Source organism: Rattus rattus, chromosome 3 (genome assembly GCF_011064425.1).
Source record: "Rattus rattus isolate New Zealand chromosome 3, Rrattus_CSIRO_v1, whole genome shotgun sequence".
Taxonomy (NCBI): Eukaryota; Metazoa; Chordata; class Mammalia; order Rodentia; family Muridae; genus Rattus; species Rattus rattus.
Window position 1 is genome coordinate 169,503,265 of NC_046156.1, and position 18,036 is coordinate 169,521,300.

The 18,036-nt window shown below is 39.0% G+C and overlaps 1 protein-coding gene across 1 annotated transcript in view; it reads right to left on the reverse strand.

The window, feature by feature from the left end:
- Adamts12 (ADAM metallopeptidase with thrombospondin type 1 motif 12) overlaps positions 1-18,036 on the reverse strand; it is a 212,193-nt gene that overhangs the window by 18,030 nt on the left and 176,127 nt on the right. Inside the window, exons 12-14 of the mRNA XM_032897025.1 lie at positions 14,864-15,033; positions 7,815-7,955; positions 2,744-2,871 (exon numbers count right to left, since the gene is read on the reverse strand). Coding sequence (XP_032752916.1) covers positions 2,744-2,871; positions 7,815-7,955; positions 14,864-15,033 — 439 coding nt within the window. The remainder of the gene's footprint in view (positions 1-2,743; positions 2,872-7,814; positions 7,956-14,863; positions 15,034-18,036) is intronic.

Genomic DNA, 18,036 nt, shown 5'->3' on the forward strand with positions numbered 1-18,036 from the left:
CTATACCATTGTGTGGATGGTCCCTCAGGGTGAAGGGATGCCTCAGCATGGGCCCACAGAGGTACCCCCTTCCCCTACCCCTTAGTGCACTTCCACCAAACACATTCTTGGCTTTTCCCTTATTATTATTATTTTTAATAAAACGCAACAAGTACCAGTTTACATGACTAGAGGACAAGAGACCATGCATATTTTCTTAGTATATTATGCTATGTTATGGTACATTAAATAGATTCCTGAGGGAATCTTTTAGTTAGCTTCAGATGTCTACTCAACCCAGCCCAGAGTTATCTGAAGGAGTATCACTTTGAGGACTCTTCCCATCAGATTGACTTGTGGGCACATCTGTGGGGCATTTTCTTCATTGCCAATTGATGTAGGAGGGCCCAGACCAGTGAGGGAAAAGTTATCCCTTATGGTACTAGGGGTTGTAGAAAATGTTAGCTAAGCATGAGATTCAGGGAGCAAGCCTGCTCCTGCCTTGTTTTGGTTTCCTTTGTAACCTCTAAGCTGAAATAAATCTTTTCCTCCCCAAGTTCTGTTTAGTTATGGTGTTTATCACAGCAACAGAAAGCAGACAAGAACTCTCCCCAATCCCCAATTTGCTTCTCCTGTGAGCTAAAAATTGAAGGTAGTCTCCATCTAACATGAGGTCAGTTCTCCCTTCTGCATATAAGACAAAAGGGGGCTCTGAAGAGAAAGAAATAAATTTGAGTCCGACAGCATGTGTTTGCCAACAGGGTCCACTGTTGTTTGGCCTTTTTGTGGAATCAGAGGTGGCTATGTTGCCACTAGCAAACGTGCATCGTGATTTCATGATGGCCTTTCTCTAGTGCTATCACTGGGGAATGGATATGCACCTTGGTGGGTAGTGCCCTTAAAAAATCAACCAGAACCACTTAAATCCCCTTTTCTGTCAGGCCTTGAGCTGGAAGAATTGTAAGGCAAATGTATTATCCTGGTTATTAATTGAGAAGAATAGGTTCCTAATTCACCAGATGTTTAGTCTTCCATGTACTAGCAACTAATAGCAACCTACCCATTTTCTTTTTCTTCATAATATTATTTTATTATATTATAAAATAATAATATTAATATAATATTATTTTGCTTCGCAGAATTTCAAATAATCTATAGCTTAAACACCAACTGGTACTTCAACCTAAGCCACTGTCAATACCACTATTCTTTTTCAAAGTTCTTGGGAAAATGTAGAGACTAGAAAGATGCTTATTCTAAGATGATTTTGTTCCCAGCCAATGAAAATGTGAGTATGAACAGAGCTATGCTTAGTGGAGAAGAGGTGCATGATATTTCACTTAATGGAAGGAACGACAGCATAAAGCTTCCCTCGCCTTAAGTTCTCAAGGTTGATTCTTGCTGAATATTAAGTAATGTCCCCCCCCCCTTGCACATGTTGCAATCTTTATCTCTGGTAACTGTGAATGTGACCTTATGGGGGAGAGAGGATCATTGCAGATCTATCAAAAGAGAGAGCGGCCATTCCACATCACACTGGCTCTGAACCCAAACACTGGTGCCTTGATGGAGAATGCCGCAGACAGCACACGGGGTGAAGAGAGTTCTAGTGAAGATGGAAACAGAAAGCAGGATGAGGGAGCTACAAGTTAGAACTGATGTGGGCTGTCAGTGATCATCACACGTTATGGACATCAAAAGAAAGAGTCTGTGCTGAAGCCTTCAGAGAGAACATGGCGATAGATATCTACACTTTATTTCAGACTTCTACCTCCTAAAATCCTCAGGCAATATTTCTTTCTGTCTTAAGTCATTGAGCTTATAGGAAGCACTTTATGATAGCCCTACAATATAGTTTCAAATGGCTGTTCTGAGAGATTATCATATTAAAAAGCAGGTTGCTTTTTAAGAAACTGGATAATAAGGAGGGCCCAAGGGAGGATGTGTGAATCTCACTTAGAAGGGGAAACAAAGAGCCATCAGATGTGGATGGATTGGAGAGAGGGAATGGTGTGGAAAGGGTGTGAGAAGGGGAATGGGATGGTGATCAGGTGTAGGGAGAGGAGAGGATGGGAGAGGGCTGGGTGTGAGAATGCAAATCAGTGGAAACTGTCTCTGGAACTAGCTGGAGTCCTGGGATGGGGGAGAAACCCTAGCTGAGATTGTTACCAGTAGGGGATACCTCCTGTAGCCAGGCAGGACTTCTTATAGAAGAAGGGGTATATCAACTCATCCACAAAACCTTGAACCAAAAATTCATTCTACCTACAAGATGCACTGATAAAGAGGGAGCCAAGATTGAGGGAACAGTCAATCAATGACTTGCTCAATCTGAGACCCCTCTCATGTGAGAGAGCTAATCCCTGACACTAATAATCATACTCTACTATGCTTGCAGATAGAAACCTAGCATAATGGTCTCCTGAGTGGCTTCATCTAGCAGCAGATGGAGCAGATGTAGAGACCAATAGCTAAACATTTGTGGAGCTTGGGAAGTCTTGTAGAAGAGTGGCTGACAGGATTGAAAAACTGGAAGGGTCAAGGACACTACAGGCAGACCTACAGAGTTGACTGGGCCAATGGGGGGCTCACAGATACTGAACCACCAACCAAAGAGCATTCAGGGGCTGGACCTACTGCCCCCCTGCCCCCCACACATTTGTAAGAGATGTGCAGCTTGGTCTTCACTGGGGTCCTCTAACAAATGGAGTGGGACTGGACTGTCTATGACTCTGTTGATTGCCATTGGATCTCGTTCCTCTACCTGGACTGGCAGTGTGGGCTTCAGTGGGAGAGGAGGTGCTTGGAGGTGCTTGGCCCTGCTGGGACAGAAAGTCCTGGAGTAAGGTGGTACCTGAGGTGGGAAAAACGGGAAGCGAGGCTTCCCCTTCTCTGAGAAGAAGCAAAAGGCTTAATGGAAAGGGATTTGTAGGGTAGGACTGGGTGGAGAGGAGGGAGAGTGGGCTTTGACTGGGTTGTAATGTGAATTAAAAAAATAAATTATGAAAAATAAAGAAAGAATAAAAATAAAGAGCAAGCTACTGCGGTAAAGGTCAAGCAGGCCTAGGTGGCAAAGAGCACCCCAAAGGGGCAGATCAAGAGACTTCCTGCTGCTGATTGGTTCAGACTGGAATGTGGCTTTTTGCATAATAAACAGCTGACAGTCCAAGCTGGGGCAGGAAGTACAGGGGTGGGACTTTCAGGCTGGTGGAGACTGGGAAGATTCAGAGAGATGCAGAAGAAGGCAGAAGGGAGACTGAGGGAGCTGGAAGCAGGCAGTTAGAACTACTTGGAGAGATGGGATGGAGGAGAAGTCAGGATACATTTAGATAGATAGCTGAGAGACTGTCCCAGCAAAAGGCTACCAGCTTTAAAAAATGCAAATGGATCTGTGTCTTAATTAAATCTCAAGAAAGCCCCAAAATAGCTATATAAGAATCAAGGGCTTACAGTTTGTATCTGTAAGGAGACTTGTAACTTGTAAGGAGACTACTACTCCTACTCCTACTCCTACTCCGACGACGACGACGACGACGACGACGACTACTACTACTACTACTACTACTACTACTACTACTACTACCTAGATCTTGGGAGGATAAATTGTATGTAGGCTATATTTTATTGGACCAAAGCTTTTGACTATTAAAAACTTAGTGTGGATCTACATAAAGTAGGCAGTTATAGTCCATCAAAAGGACTGACATTTAGGAAGAGAAAACCAACTGACAGAATTTGGCTTATTCTATTATGTTAATTTAGTTGATTTCAGTAGAGACAACAAAGACTCCTCATGTTTTGCTCAAAACATTGGTTTTCATATGCAAAATAAAATGGTATTTTTATACATGCAAAATTACTCAGGTCTAAAAGTCAGATTTCACATTACCTTTCTGGTGACTACAGTTCTCAGTTCTGGCTGCGTATGCTAATGGAGCTGGGAGCTTTTAACATATCAGTGTCTCTATCACAGGATTCTGAATTAACAGATTTGCTATAAAGCCCAGAAATCAGTAACTTTAAAAAGCTGCCCTGATGCTTCTAAAATGTAGTCAGCACATCTATTTTAACTAGATTTCTGGCTTTAGATTTGGTCCTGAATTATCTAAACTGATACATGTTTTGGGCTCTTTATGGCTTCCATGAAAATTAATTGGTTTAACAGAAAATTTTGGGAGAATGTTTCTAAAATTACAGTCTGATCATAGCTTGTTATTAGCTTACTGGAACCTGGAAATCACCATCTTGCTTCCTGTGTTTTAGTCTCCATTCAGGTAAATGCAAAAGCAATTTCAAGGAGGGAAATATATCTTCTTGGGACACTAATCATTTATGCAAGAACTTTTCACTTTTCCCAGTGAAAAACATAGTTAAAATATTTGTAACATAAAATGTATTGAATTTATTGTATGTACTAGCACTTCTGTTAAAAGAAAGATACCCAAGATGATATAGATGATAAATGATGGTGTTGAATCAATTCATGGTCTTGACCATTAGGACTAAGACATTCTGTCATGGTACCAATTTCTTTTACCTAACTAAAAGCATCTCCTCTTTAGACAGATTTATTCTTGGACATTAGGTCACAAGACATTATTTCCCCATTCCTTGCAAAATTAAATACAAGTAACAAGAAATAATTTTTAAAATGGCTTTAGTCTTAATAGCCTTTACAAATCAGGTCTAAATAGGTAGAGACTGAATTTACTAATAGGATACCAGTCACTCTCTTTTTGACTCACTCTTGTTGACAACAAAGAGGCCTTATAGAAAGCATTGTTAGGATCAGTTTTTTCAAATGTAGTATTATGAAGTAGTCTAGGCTGCCTTTTCCTATAATGCCTTCTTCAATTGGACTCTTCAGTTTCTCTCTGCTCAGTGTGTGAAGTTATATCATTGTGATCATTAGGACATCAATGAATTAAATATCAGCTGAAAAAAAGTTATTCAGACTAAACTTTGGCTTTAATGAGTGCTGAGAGAGGCGTTATCTCCTTGTGTGTCTGGTTATTTATTAATAAAAACCAATCAGACTCAAGTAAATGCCATAAAAGTATAAATGTAGAACATCTGACTTCATAAATTAAGAAAAAGACATCAGCACCCAGAGCCTGGGGTTTCCCACAGCCCTCAGACACAAAACCTGCCTGCAGAAAGCTGGTCTGCTAGGAGCGCTCTCACTCCAAAGATCACAGGCTCACAGGCTCATGGGTCCACAGGAGGGACAAGTTCTAGTCAGAGACAACAAGACCAACTAACATCAAAGATATCCAGACAGCAAGAGGCAAGCAAAGGAACCTAAGCAACAGAAACTAAGACTACTTGGCATCATCAGAATCCAATTCTTCTACCAAAGCAAATATTGGATATCCTAACACACCAGAAAAGCACGATTTGGATTTAAAATCACATCTCATGATGATGACAGAGGACTGTAAGAAGGACATAAATAACTCCCTTAAAGAAATACAGGACAACATAGGTAAACAAGTAGAAGCCCTTAAAGAGGAAACACAAAAATCCCTTAAAGAATTACAGGAAAACACAACCAAACAGGTGAAGGAATTGAACAAAACCATCCAGGATCTAAAAATGGAAATAGAAACAATAAAGTAATCACAAAGGGATACAACCCTGGAAATAGAAAACCTAGGAAAGAGATTAGGAGCCACAAGCACAAGAACCACCAATAGAATACAGATTGAAGAGAGAATTTGAGGGGCAGAAGATTCCATAGAAAACATTGACACAATAGTCAAAGAAAATGCAAAAAGCAAAAAGCTCCTAACCCAAAACATCCAGGAAATAATGAGAAGACCAAACCTAAGAATAATAAGTATAGAAGAGGACGAAGATCCCCAACTTAAAGGGCCAGTAACTACTAACAACAAAATTAAAGAACAATTTACAAACTCATTTGGAAAAGGAAAAAACTCCAGGATAGCTAAAATTATTCTCAACAATAAAAGAACTTCTGGGGTATCTTCATCCCTGAATTCAAGCTGTATTACAGAGCAACCATGATACAAACTGCATGGTATTCATACAGAGACCGGCAGGTAGATCAATGGAATAGAATTGAAGACCCAGAATTGAACACACTTATGGCCACTTGATCTTTGACAAAGGAACTAAAATTATTCAATGGAAAAAAATACAGCATTTTCAACAAATGGTGCTAGTTGAACTGGAGCTCAGCACATAGAAGAATGCAAATTGACCCATTCTTATCTCCATGTACAAAGCTGAAGTCCAAGTGGATCAAAGACCTCCACATAAAGCCAGATACACTGAAACTAATAGAAGAGAAAGTGGGGAAGAGCTATGAACACATAGGCACAGGGGAAATTTTCCTGAACAGAACAGCAATGGGTTATGCTTTAGTATCAAGAATCGACAAATGGGACCTCATAAAATCGCAAAACTTCTGTAAGGCAAAGGACACTGTCAATAGGACCAAATGGCAACCCACAGATCGGGGAAAGTTCTTTATCAATCCTATACCAATCAAATAATCATATTAAAAAATGAGGGACAGAACTAAACAAAGAATTCTCAACTGAGGAATATCAAATGACCAAGAAGCACCTAAAAAAAATCGTCAACATCCTTAGTCATCAAGGAAATGCAAATCAAAACAACCCTGAGATTCCACCTCACACCAGTCAGAATGACTAAGATCAAAAACTCAGGTGACAGTAGATGCTGGCTAGGTTCTGGAGAAAGAGGAACACTCCTCCATTGTTGATGGGATTGCAAGCTAGTGTAACCACTTTGAAAATCAGTCTGGTGGTTCCTCAGAAAATTGGACATAGCACTACCAGAGGACCCAACTATACTCCTCCTGGGCATAAACCCAAAAGATGTTCTAACATATAATAAGGATACATGTTCCACTATGTTCATAGCAGCCTTACTTAATAGCCAGAAGCTGGAAAGAACCCAGATGTCCTTCAACAGAGAAATGGATACAGAACATGTAGTACATTTACACAGTGAGATACTATTCAGCTATTGAAAACAATGACTACATGAAGCTCTTAGGCAAATGGATGGAACTAGAAAATATCATCCTGAGTGAGGTAACCCAATCACAAAAGAACACAAATGGAATGCACTCACTGATAAGTGGACATTAGCCACAAAGATTGGAATACCTAAGAAAAAACTGACAGACCAATCATATGAAGCCCAAGAAGGAAGACCAAAATGTGGATGCTTCATTCCTTCTTAGAAGGGAGAACAAAATACTCAGAGGAGGAAATACAAGGACAAAGAGAGGATCAGGGACTGAAGAGTAGTCATCCAGAGACTGCCCGACCCCCCGGGAAGCATTTCATATGCTGCCACCAAATATAGTCACTATTGGTGATGCCAGAGCCCTACTAATACAGATGGGGATGGTTGCAGCTAACTATTGAACTGAACAAGGGGACCCCAGTCAAGGATTTAAAGAAAAGACTGAAGGAGTGGAAGGAGTTTGCAACACCAAAGGAAGAACAACAGTATGGACCAATCAAACCACCAACCAACGAATACATATGTAGGAACCCATGACCCGCATATGTAGCAAAGGATGGCATTGTCCAGCATCAACAAGAGAAAAATCCCATGGTCCTGTGAAGCCTTGTTTCCCCATGTAGGGTAATACCAGGGTGTTGAGGCTGGAGTGGTTGGGTGGGAATGGGAACATTCTCACAGAAGCAGGGGGATGGAGTATGGGAGGGGGGAAGGGGATAACACTTGACATGTAAATACATAAAGTATCCAAAAATACTTTTAAAAAAAGTAAAAGACATCATTTTGTAAAGTTGTAGATTAAGGAAACATACCCAATACCTTACATATGCCATTAATACAGACATTTCTGCTGTTGCCACCTTCAAAGCACGGGGTGCCATCAATGACGGCTTCCAGCATTCTCTCAGAAAACTGTTCATCTATGGGTCTGCAGTACAGCTCACAAGGATGTGCTGAAATGAGAAAACAGATGAATCCTTTTGACTTAACTCTGCAGTTTCAACCCTTCCTCCAGATTCCTCTGGACTCCTGACCTACAAATATCATTTATGAACCCTTCTGTGCCTTTCTGAGACAAATGATAAAATGTAGACCGTTTTTTTTCCTCTTTTTGTCAATAAAACTTTTATAATTGATTACATTTGTAAGGTTGGATGAAAAGACTATATGCCTTCTGTTGTAAATGAGGAGAGCTTTCAACCCTATACTGAACTGTGCACCTAAAAATAATAAAGCCTAGAGCATGTAGTTTTACCTATCAAATCCATAATGGTAAGAGATAACACAGAATCCAAGCAAGTGGATCCAAGCTGTCTGTAGCAGGCAAGCTGATTCTAGGGTAAAGGCAGTCTTTTCTCATGGCACTAACATCATCACCACCATTTTAACACATTCCCTAAAGTAGACCTATTTTTCCTAACTCCAAGAAGTGCTTAGATACAAATAGACAACTACATAGAAGCATATAGAAGCAGAGAGTATGAGAACTGCCAAATTGGAACTCCATCTGATCAGCACAGGAGCCTATCCCTCTACCTTGGGTCCCACTTAGAAGTCATTCTGAGGTTCAGGATTTCATTGCCTTGAGAATGAAGGCAGGGATGTGTAATTAAATAGATCCACCTATATCTGTATACATGATACTCAGAAGGACAATGACTTTTAAAACAGAACTGCCTCAGTTTTTTAAAGGTTAATATGTGAAACGGTATTTTTCTTTTGAATGTTTTATTTTGAGTGTTATATCTTATTGCAGTACTAGGAATTGAATTCAGTGCCTCTCACATGCTAGGCTATACCATGAAGCTATACTCCAAGCCTAGAATTTACTTTAGGTGAGAACTCAAGACTGTCATTAGAAATTCTTTTGAGAGCTCTCTTAGATCTGTGTGTTATGGGTATCTGTTGGCTTCTTGTTGCTTAGACCAGACTTACTCTGAATGGATGAACATCAGATGCAAAACACACCTAGTGTGTTGGTTTAAGGATGTGGTGACCTATGTGACAAAAATTAAAGTGTACAACTCAAGTAAGCACAGATATCTGAAGCTAAGCATCTGAATACTAAATACTTAGTAGTTTGGACAAATTAGACAAAGACATCAGATACATCTGTATAAAGCTTAAAGGCTGGGGTTATGTAAATAAACAATACCTACTGATGTCAAGGTATCTAAAAAGATAGACAAAGTTAGAATACATCAAAGAGATTGCTTTGCAAAAATCCAATGAATAGAAGCAGAGACTAGCTGCTTGGACTGATGACCAAACTGGAGTAGAAGCACATAGGGGCAGCCACATGGGAGTAATTATGCTTTCCCAGGGACGAGAATGTCTATTCCTATGTCCAATCTAGATATGTGTGTGTGTGTGTGTGTGTGTGTGTGTGTGTGTGTGTGTGTATATATATATGTATATGGATGGTATTTTTCTTTTGAATGTTTTATTTTGAGTGTTATATCTTATTGCGGTATATATACAATAGCTCAACAAATGATTATCATCATTAGAATATATATTATATATGTGTGTGTGTGTTATATACAATAGGAGCTCAACGAATGATTATCATCATTTCCATAACCTCATCATTGGCTTAAGGATTTCTGAAGTTCATTAAAAGAAGACTTGACATTTTCTGCTTTCCATTTCAGTTTCTTCAAATTGTCAAGAGACTGGTAACTGCTGCTCGGGTCTTACTACAAACAAACACAACGTCTCTCTTTAGATTATTCATTACCAGCCAAGCTTGCATTTAGTTGATACTTTGTTTTGATATTTTCTAAGTCACTGACGTCTTGTCCATTTAGCATAAGGAAGATGGATCTTGCTCAGACAGCAATATCTCCACACTTTGTTTTACTGTAACCGTGGACCTTCATGCAATGATGCTCTGGTCGTGTTTTAGCTGCAGAAGTCCTTCTGTTTACAGTTCTAAGGCTGTGGCTGGACAGTGTCCCCAGGAGCGATCTTCTCAGGGACATTCAGGTTCTGCCAGCTACTGATCAGTTATTGCCAGTAGAGTGTGGGAAGGAGTATATGCTCAATAAGATGCAGAGAGAAGTTCAGGCTTGGGGATCTCCTTCACAAAACTCTGGACTGGAACCATTATTATGCAAATTTGATCCCCAACTCAAAGTACTGAATTTAGTCTTCACAGAGCGGGCTGTTAAACGGATAGTGTGATTGTAAGCATTAGCGCATTAACTGCTGGCAGAGAGTGATTACTACTGCAGGAGACTTTAATTCATTGTGGCCAATTAAATGCGTTGGCACGATCAATATTGTTAGTGGAAATCTTCTGTACAGATCAACACAGTGTCATTTTAATCATCAGACATTAACTCAGGTAGTCACAAAAATAAATATTATCCTTGGTGAGAGAAGTCAAGAACATCCATTGAGCAATGGGATATTTATCCAGAGAGAAACGCACAAATTAACTAAAGTTGCATTTCTATAATGAGATGCTGTGCATTTATCTGAGAGGAATATGTGAACTTTCATTACACAATCAATGCCTAGAGAATCAAGAATGTTGCAGAATTGACAAGGACGATCAATTCTTGTGCAGACAGAAATGCGCTATCAACAATGGTTATTTCTTGGAAATAGATTATGTATGATGATGTAATGAAATTTGTTTCTCTTTCATTTGACTGTGGACATTAACAGTTTATAAAACACATATATTCCTTCCTTTCCAAAATAATGTCTTAGCTCTGAAACAATAGAGCTTGAACACTCTCCTTTATTGCATGATAATCACAACACATCTCCATGCTGAGAGGTCCTTATTTCCAAACGTCCCTGCGTTCTGCTTTTCCAGTATGGAATTGATACAGTTTTTAAAGTTGGACTATATGAACATACATGAAGTGTGCTGCATATACAAAACACAAATGTCTGTTGAGTTTAAGTGTGTGGTTGTGAAATCTCAAAAATATCCATTGTTATTTGTGGCAAAAAAAAAAAAAAGCAGGTAGCATGTAGGCCAGCTACTGAGTTTTTAAATTTATTTATCTTTAAATTAGGATATAGCCTATTATATAACATTATGGCATTTCCAAACCAGGTGTGTCTTAGTAGATTTTCCTGTCCCCTTTTCTGCACTTCACTCTTTATCTCTGCTGCTTCCCACTGTAACCTCTCCCACTCCACTCTCCTTTCCACTTCACTAGACCAACTGCTTTTATCCTTTCAGAGTTTATATATACTTTAGACTAGAGAGAACCCTGATTGAAGAAGGAAGCGTAAATGGAAGGCTTAGTGCCCCTTAAACAATTTGCAATGCTGAGTCAAAAGTTCCATGTGCCTGTCCTCATCTTTTCTAGCCTCTCTTTCATGGTAATTTGAGGGAGTCCGTAGATATCCTTATCCCATGACATGGCATTCTAAATAAAGAGGCAAGGGTGACAATGAATGGTCTTCATTCTCGCTGATGATCAAGTGTAGCTGAGATTCAAGGACACAGATGTCAACCTCACAGATTCTAAACCTTGAGTGTTGAATATTGTCATTGTCTCACATTATTCACTTGCCCTGTTGCGTCTGTTTGTCGGAGTCACGTGATGTTTCACTGTAGCTCTCAGAAGCACTTATAATTTGGCTGAGTGAAAGCACTAAAAACAAGTTACAGATGACTTCTGTCCCTCGTGCTATCTGGCTAACCATCAGCAAGCTCAGGTGACTGAGTGAATTTACTGAGCCAAGGTTTGAACTTTCAGTTCTGCAGAAATGCAATCACTCAATATGTTTTGGCAATGATCCTAAGAGTGATTGTTAGATACAAAAAATAAATAAATAAGATTTGTTTTTATAGACGAACTTATCTTCAAACTGTGTGATTCATCTGCTCTCCCAAAGAAAAGCTCAGGTAATGGAATGTAATTATTGAATCAAAGGTTACACTTTTGATCCTGCTAAAACAGGATGGCTCAATATTTGAGGGAAATAATCTTAAGAAGTGATCATTAGATGTAGAAATGACAAACTTGAAAGATAAAAATAAGATAAGGTAAAGTTTGGATGCCTTTTATGTGGGTTGGGGGAGACAGCAAGTATTCAGATGAGAGAGTAAGTCACAGGCAGTGGAGAAACCATTAGGCTAGATGACTGATGCTTCGATCCCAGATAAGTAGCTAGTGCATCCATCAGCATATTTCAATCCCAGTGATAAAAGCCAATCACCCCAAATCACATGGAAGCTTTGTCAACTTTTATGACTTTAATGACTCATTCATTTAGTACCTACAGCCATCTGGGCAAACAGTAGGCACATGAGAATTGCTTATATATCTATGATAATCCAAGTTGAAATAACCCTTTTTATTCCTACTCAAGTTATTTGACCTAACAGCATTCATTACATACATATACACATACATACATACACATACATACATGTATGCATGTATACTATATACATATACAGTATAAATATTCATGTATACTACATACAAGTATGTATATTTTATATTGTATGTAGTGTAAGGTGGTGATGGGTGAGGGGGAGGGTATGGAAATTGCGTCCCTATTACACTAATGGAGCTGTTTTGATATGTTAGTCCTAGGGGCCCATAAAATCAGTGACCCCAATAGCTCCAACACAATACAAATATGCAGGACACAGATATAGATGGCACTGCCTAGATGTACCTTTGTCATTTGTTATATAATAAGATGTCTCAGTTGCAGCAATAATCAATTGTCTCACCCCATCCAGCAAGAACCAGGGAAGGAAAAATGATAGCTATCAAGATGCTTTGAAGACTCAGAGTTGGCAAATCTCTATGGAGCTTTTCTTCCCACAGCTTTGATTATAATCGTCCTAACAGCCAACTGTGACATTCTTGCGTCTGTGACTCATGAGTCTCAGCACATTGGAATTTCAAGAATCTAATAATCACATAAAAGTTAGATTAGCTATTCTTTTTAATTCCCTTGCCTCAAATACCCTTAAGTTAGGCAAATTTTTTATTTTCATTCTTTGGTCAACATTGAAACCTAACATGAAATAGGATTTCACACTGCTCTGAGAAGTCAGCCTCCTTGCATGTGGGCTCCCATGGGGGAATTGGTGACAGCTCAGCTGGGCATGTGGCACATGGTCCGGGCCAAGATCTCTGAGCAAATGCAGTCTTGCTTAGGGATATTCTTATGCACTAGATGGAAAGGAAAAGTTGAATAGAGAAGGATAGTAAGAGAGAAAAAAAAGGTAGAATAAATAAATCCACATAGATAATAATCTGGAAGGAAAGGCAAAGACAAAAATTGATATAAATGTTTTCAAGGGTACATAAACATTGAACAAATAACCTCATGCCTTTGATCTCAGCATTTGGGAGGGAAAGACAGAGAAGATAGGTTCCTTGTAAGTTCAAGGCTAGCCTAATCTACAGAGCAAATCCAGGACATCCTAGGCTACACTGAGAAACCCTGTCTCAATAAATAATAATAAATATATGTCATTGTAGAGAATATTTGTACTCCACACGATCATGTTTTAACTTATCAAAGTGAATATAATTAATGTTCAACGGTAAGGGAGGTATTATACATTCTCTTTGAGAGAGGTCAAAATGGAGCAGACCTAGATAGAAAAGGGACTGCTAGATTGGTCTATACTTTTAGTGACTTCAAACTGCTGGACAAAGGATATGTTAGGTTGGAAGAGAGGGTTTATGTTTATGTCAACAGAAAAGGAGAAAAAGGTTTTCATTCCATTCGAAATTATAAAAGTCAGATTTGACAGAGGGAGACCTCCTGAAGTTCTGGACTACAGACAAGAAACACACCAAGACCAAAACAGGTGACAGGGTGATTCTTGGGAACAGCTCTGAAACTGGGAGACAGAATTGTCTCCAGCCACAACTTCTACTTGTATGACCAATAAATGTGTTGACTAAATCTGCTGGTTACAGAACCCTCACAACTTACTATTGCAAGGTGTCCTTTCTAATGGGATGGATGGAGATTTATATTACAGTTTGATTATATGATCAAACTAACTTCTCAAGGTGGGGTTTTGGTTCCCTGGGCTTGGGGTCTGGGACAGAGACCATGAAGAAGAGGAGAGAGGAGAATAGGGAGGGACACCATGGAGTAGGTGGATTGTGAGAGCATGGCCATGAGGGCTGGCCCGTTGAGGTAGAAGCAGCCCAGGCTTTCATGGCAAGTTATTGACAGAGAAGTAGACAAAAGAGCATAGAGAGTTGATGTGCTTTTAAAACTTATAAACATAGAAGTTTGTGTCTCTTATTTGGGAATTAAATAATCTCAGGTGGAGTAGAAACTCCCAATAACATTTACCACAACAGCTACCATTACATTCTCCAGTTCAGCTATGCCTCCATCCCTTGACATGCATCCCTTAGATCTTTGATTTCACTTTATAACCTGGTCCTATGCTGCACATATGAAATGTTGATCTCGGGTTTGGCATTGATTTCTGATGAAGATATTCTGACTATCTTTTGTGAAGTCTTCTCTCAATATGGAATGACCTTCTAAACTGCCTTCCTTCACAGAAAGATCTATTATACATAAATTCATCAGCTACTTCCATGGAAGGCTCCTTTGAAGTTACTCCCATTCCACCTCTTTGGAATATTTACTGAGTGTCTAAATTCTTCCATGGCCCAGTTATTGAAAACCAGCCTCCATGTTTGAAGAATGTCATGTTCATCTCCCACAGGGAAGACTGGACATATCCAGACTTTAAAATTTAGTAGTCAGCTTGAACAAGTCAGTGTAAGTGTCTTCTACAACTGAGAAACCCTGGTGGTACAGTTCTCTCTGTTGACCTTTGCAGGGCTTCTGAGAAACTCCAGACCCGAGATGCACATTTAGGGTCCCTTACCTGGATTAAACACTGGGAACCAGCGGTAGAATTGGTTTTTGTAGGGGACTGTGTCAAATTCACTGCACTGCATCTGTCGGAAAGTTGGAGTGTCTGAGCGGCAGGGGTGGACATTGCATAAGCGATAGCGTTTTCTTTCTCCGGTGCAGTATTTCCCTCCAAACTTTGGTCTATAGATGAAAGAGACAAGCTGTTCTTTACATTTTCCAAGAAGCCAACAATTTCCTTTTAAAATCCCTCGCCACCTAGTCATGGCTATTCTTCATCAAAACATGCCTGTTTCTGACCTAAAGAAACAGATAAATCAATCTAATTTCATATGTTTGGGGCTGTATATGTTTCTTATCAGCCTTTTTTTCTTTTGGTCCCTATTTTAACATTATATACATGTATATGCCTGCTTTAATTAAATGAATACTTTAATTAAATGATTTATATTTTAATAGAAATATGGATTTCTATTAAATTTTATATACATTATTATAGAATTCTGGAATATTATAGATTTATAGAATTATTATGGAATATATGTTTTGAATGGCAAAATCACCAGAAAAAAATATCTGAAGAAAATAGAAAAATTTTACTTTCACCATGTATTCCCTTTCTGATTTGTTCTTAGCAAATAACAATGGTTACATTGCAGAATCATCCATACTTGGCCAATCTTGGATCTGGCTACCAGTTGTTCGCATTTATTTAATTGTTTGTTTTTGAGACAGTATCTTGTTATGCACTTCTGGCTAGGTTGCTAGGTTGACCATGCTGGTCTCAATCTTACAGAGATCTCTCTGCCTTCACCTTCTGAATGCTGAGATTAAAGCATTCACTACCATGTCCAACCCATCCAGCTGCATTTTTATATGTGGTTTTTCTTTCTCAGTTACACAGCTATAAAAGCAATCTGACCATTATCTTCATTCTTATGTCCCTTATACCAATTAAAAAAAATCAACCCCCTGTGCACAATGTATACTATTAGATTATCTTAAATATGTTAGTTTCTTGTTTAAAAGATTTTTTAATGTCATTCAGTGCCTAAAAATGTCAATCAAGTCTAAGTTCTTGTGATTGGCACTCCAGGCTTTCATGGTTCTGTGGTAAGTGACTCTATCAAGTCTTGCATAGTTTTCTGTATATACTTCTTACTTCCTAGTGTTTTTCTGTGCCCCTGCATGGACTTTCTTATTTTTAAGTCTTTCCACATCTATATGCTGTCTATTCTCTGAGGAGCAAATAATGCTACCTCCATTATAAATCCCCTCTGGATGCCAACTGCAAGTGATCTCTTTCTCCTTTTAAAAGACACTTCATGTTCTAACTGTATTTACTGGCCTTTTTCTGAAGATGGTTATTTAATGACTCAGTCCAAGTTCTAATTCCTTTATAGAATTTGTGTATTTCTGTGAGTACAACAACATCTTATCATCATAGAGATGTAAATTAATGTGAGGATATAAGAATCTCTCATTCAGTATCATGTATATGGGAGAGCGGTATATCCGATCTGCTCTGAAAGAAGCAGAGGGCAGCTGATAGATCGCATGAAGGTTCTCGAGTGACTCATCACGCCTTCTTACTTGCACCTTTTTGTACCCAAGAGAGATACTATGACTATCACCGCAGTGTAACATAATGGGTCCAAAGACTGGAGCTTGTATCAACTTGACTTTCTAGTAGTTAGATGAATCTAAACAAGTTATCTTATTTTTCTGAGCTCCAGTTGTTTGTTATTGTGATTGGGAAATAAGCATACTAATCATTGTTTTACAATAATTTTCACAGCTCAATGAGATAATGCATATAAATATTTAAAAAGTTGTGGTTAGTGCATTATTAGAACTGAAGGCACAATAGATCCTTTAAGCATTATGAATACAAACCAACCAACACTGAAATATAATGATGCTCTCAACAGATGCTATGAGGAAGAAAGCATCAGTACAAAGTCAACATAAGTCCTATGCTTCCTTGAAATTTTACAATTTTGTTAAACTATTAAAATAACTTTTGGTTGTGAGCCTAGCCTAGCCATCTCTCCAGTCCTTAAAAACTACACAGAAGTGAGAAAATTTAGGATAGCAACTAAGTAGGTGTGTCTATGGGTACAACAAGGGTTTGGATAAGGTAGAGCATTACATGGAAGCAAAGTTGACCAGAATGAGTTCTTGGAAGGGATAGACCAAGAGGACAGTCTCAGAGAAAAGGCTGAAGATAGGATACATGAACAGGACAGATGCAACTATATGCTAGGGACAAGAAGTGCATTTCCCAGCTAATAGCAGCAAAGCCAAGGTTTGAGTCATGTGTTCTAATCTGCGGCCTGAGTTCTTATCCATGTTCTGTCTCAGCTGATTGGCAGCCCTGAGGGACAATCCTGCCAGTCTTAGTTGTATTCTTATTCTCTTTGATATTTGTGAGACTTACTTTACCTGCTTCCCATTTTTCATAGTGCAACTTGAGAGCTCAGAGCAGCTCACATAGCAGGCTTTTCATTCGTCTCTTCTTTGTAGGGGGTACTAAAAATTACCCTTATCTTCTGAATGCTAGTCTCCATTCAATGACAGAGACTCTGTGACTTGGCACCTGTCCACCTCATTTTCCTCCAACAAATATTACCAAGAGTCTCATCTGAGCCAAGATGTGCCAGTGTTTCACTATCCCTATAGTTGGTCTCACGTGACCAATGTCAAAGATAAGGTCAGGAAAGGTATCCACAGAAGAATACATTTAAAAAACACACACACACACAATCGCATATTAAGTGTGGTTGAAGAAGGCTACAGTCTTCAGCATAAGTGGGTAGTTAACTCATACACTGACCTGACTTTGTGACTGGAATCACGGAGATCTTTATACAACAAATTACCATTAACAGTGGTCTCAAAAAAATCAAGAAAATGAGTTATGGAATTAGATGTCATTACTCACCCAAGGAGGCTAAGAAATTGCAGCCTTGGAGTTGGGCACTAGGACATTTTGTCCTCTTATGCTGAGCTAGGGAACCATTCTTCAGTTCCTCAGAGAGACCATCCATTCTCTAAAGACTATAGGTTATTAAACAGCTTCCCAAGGTTAGGGAGTGGTGCCTCTATACATACCACAACTTATTGCCTATATTTCCTGATCTCTAAAAGCACATTTCTGACCAAACTGATAAGAATCCGCTTTGT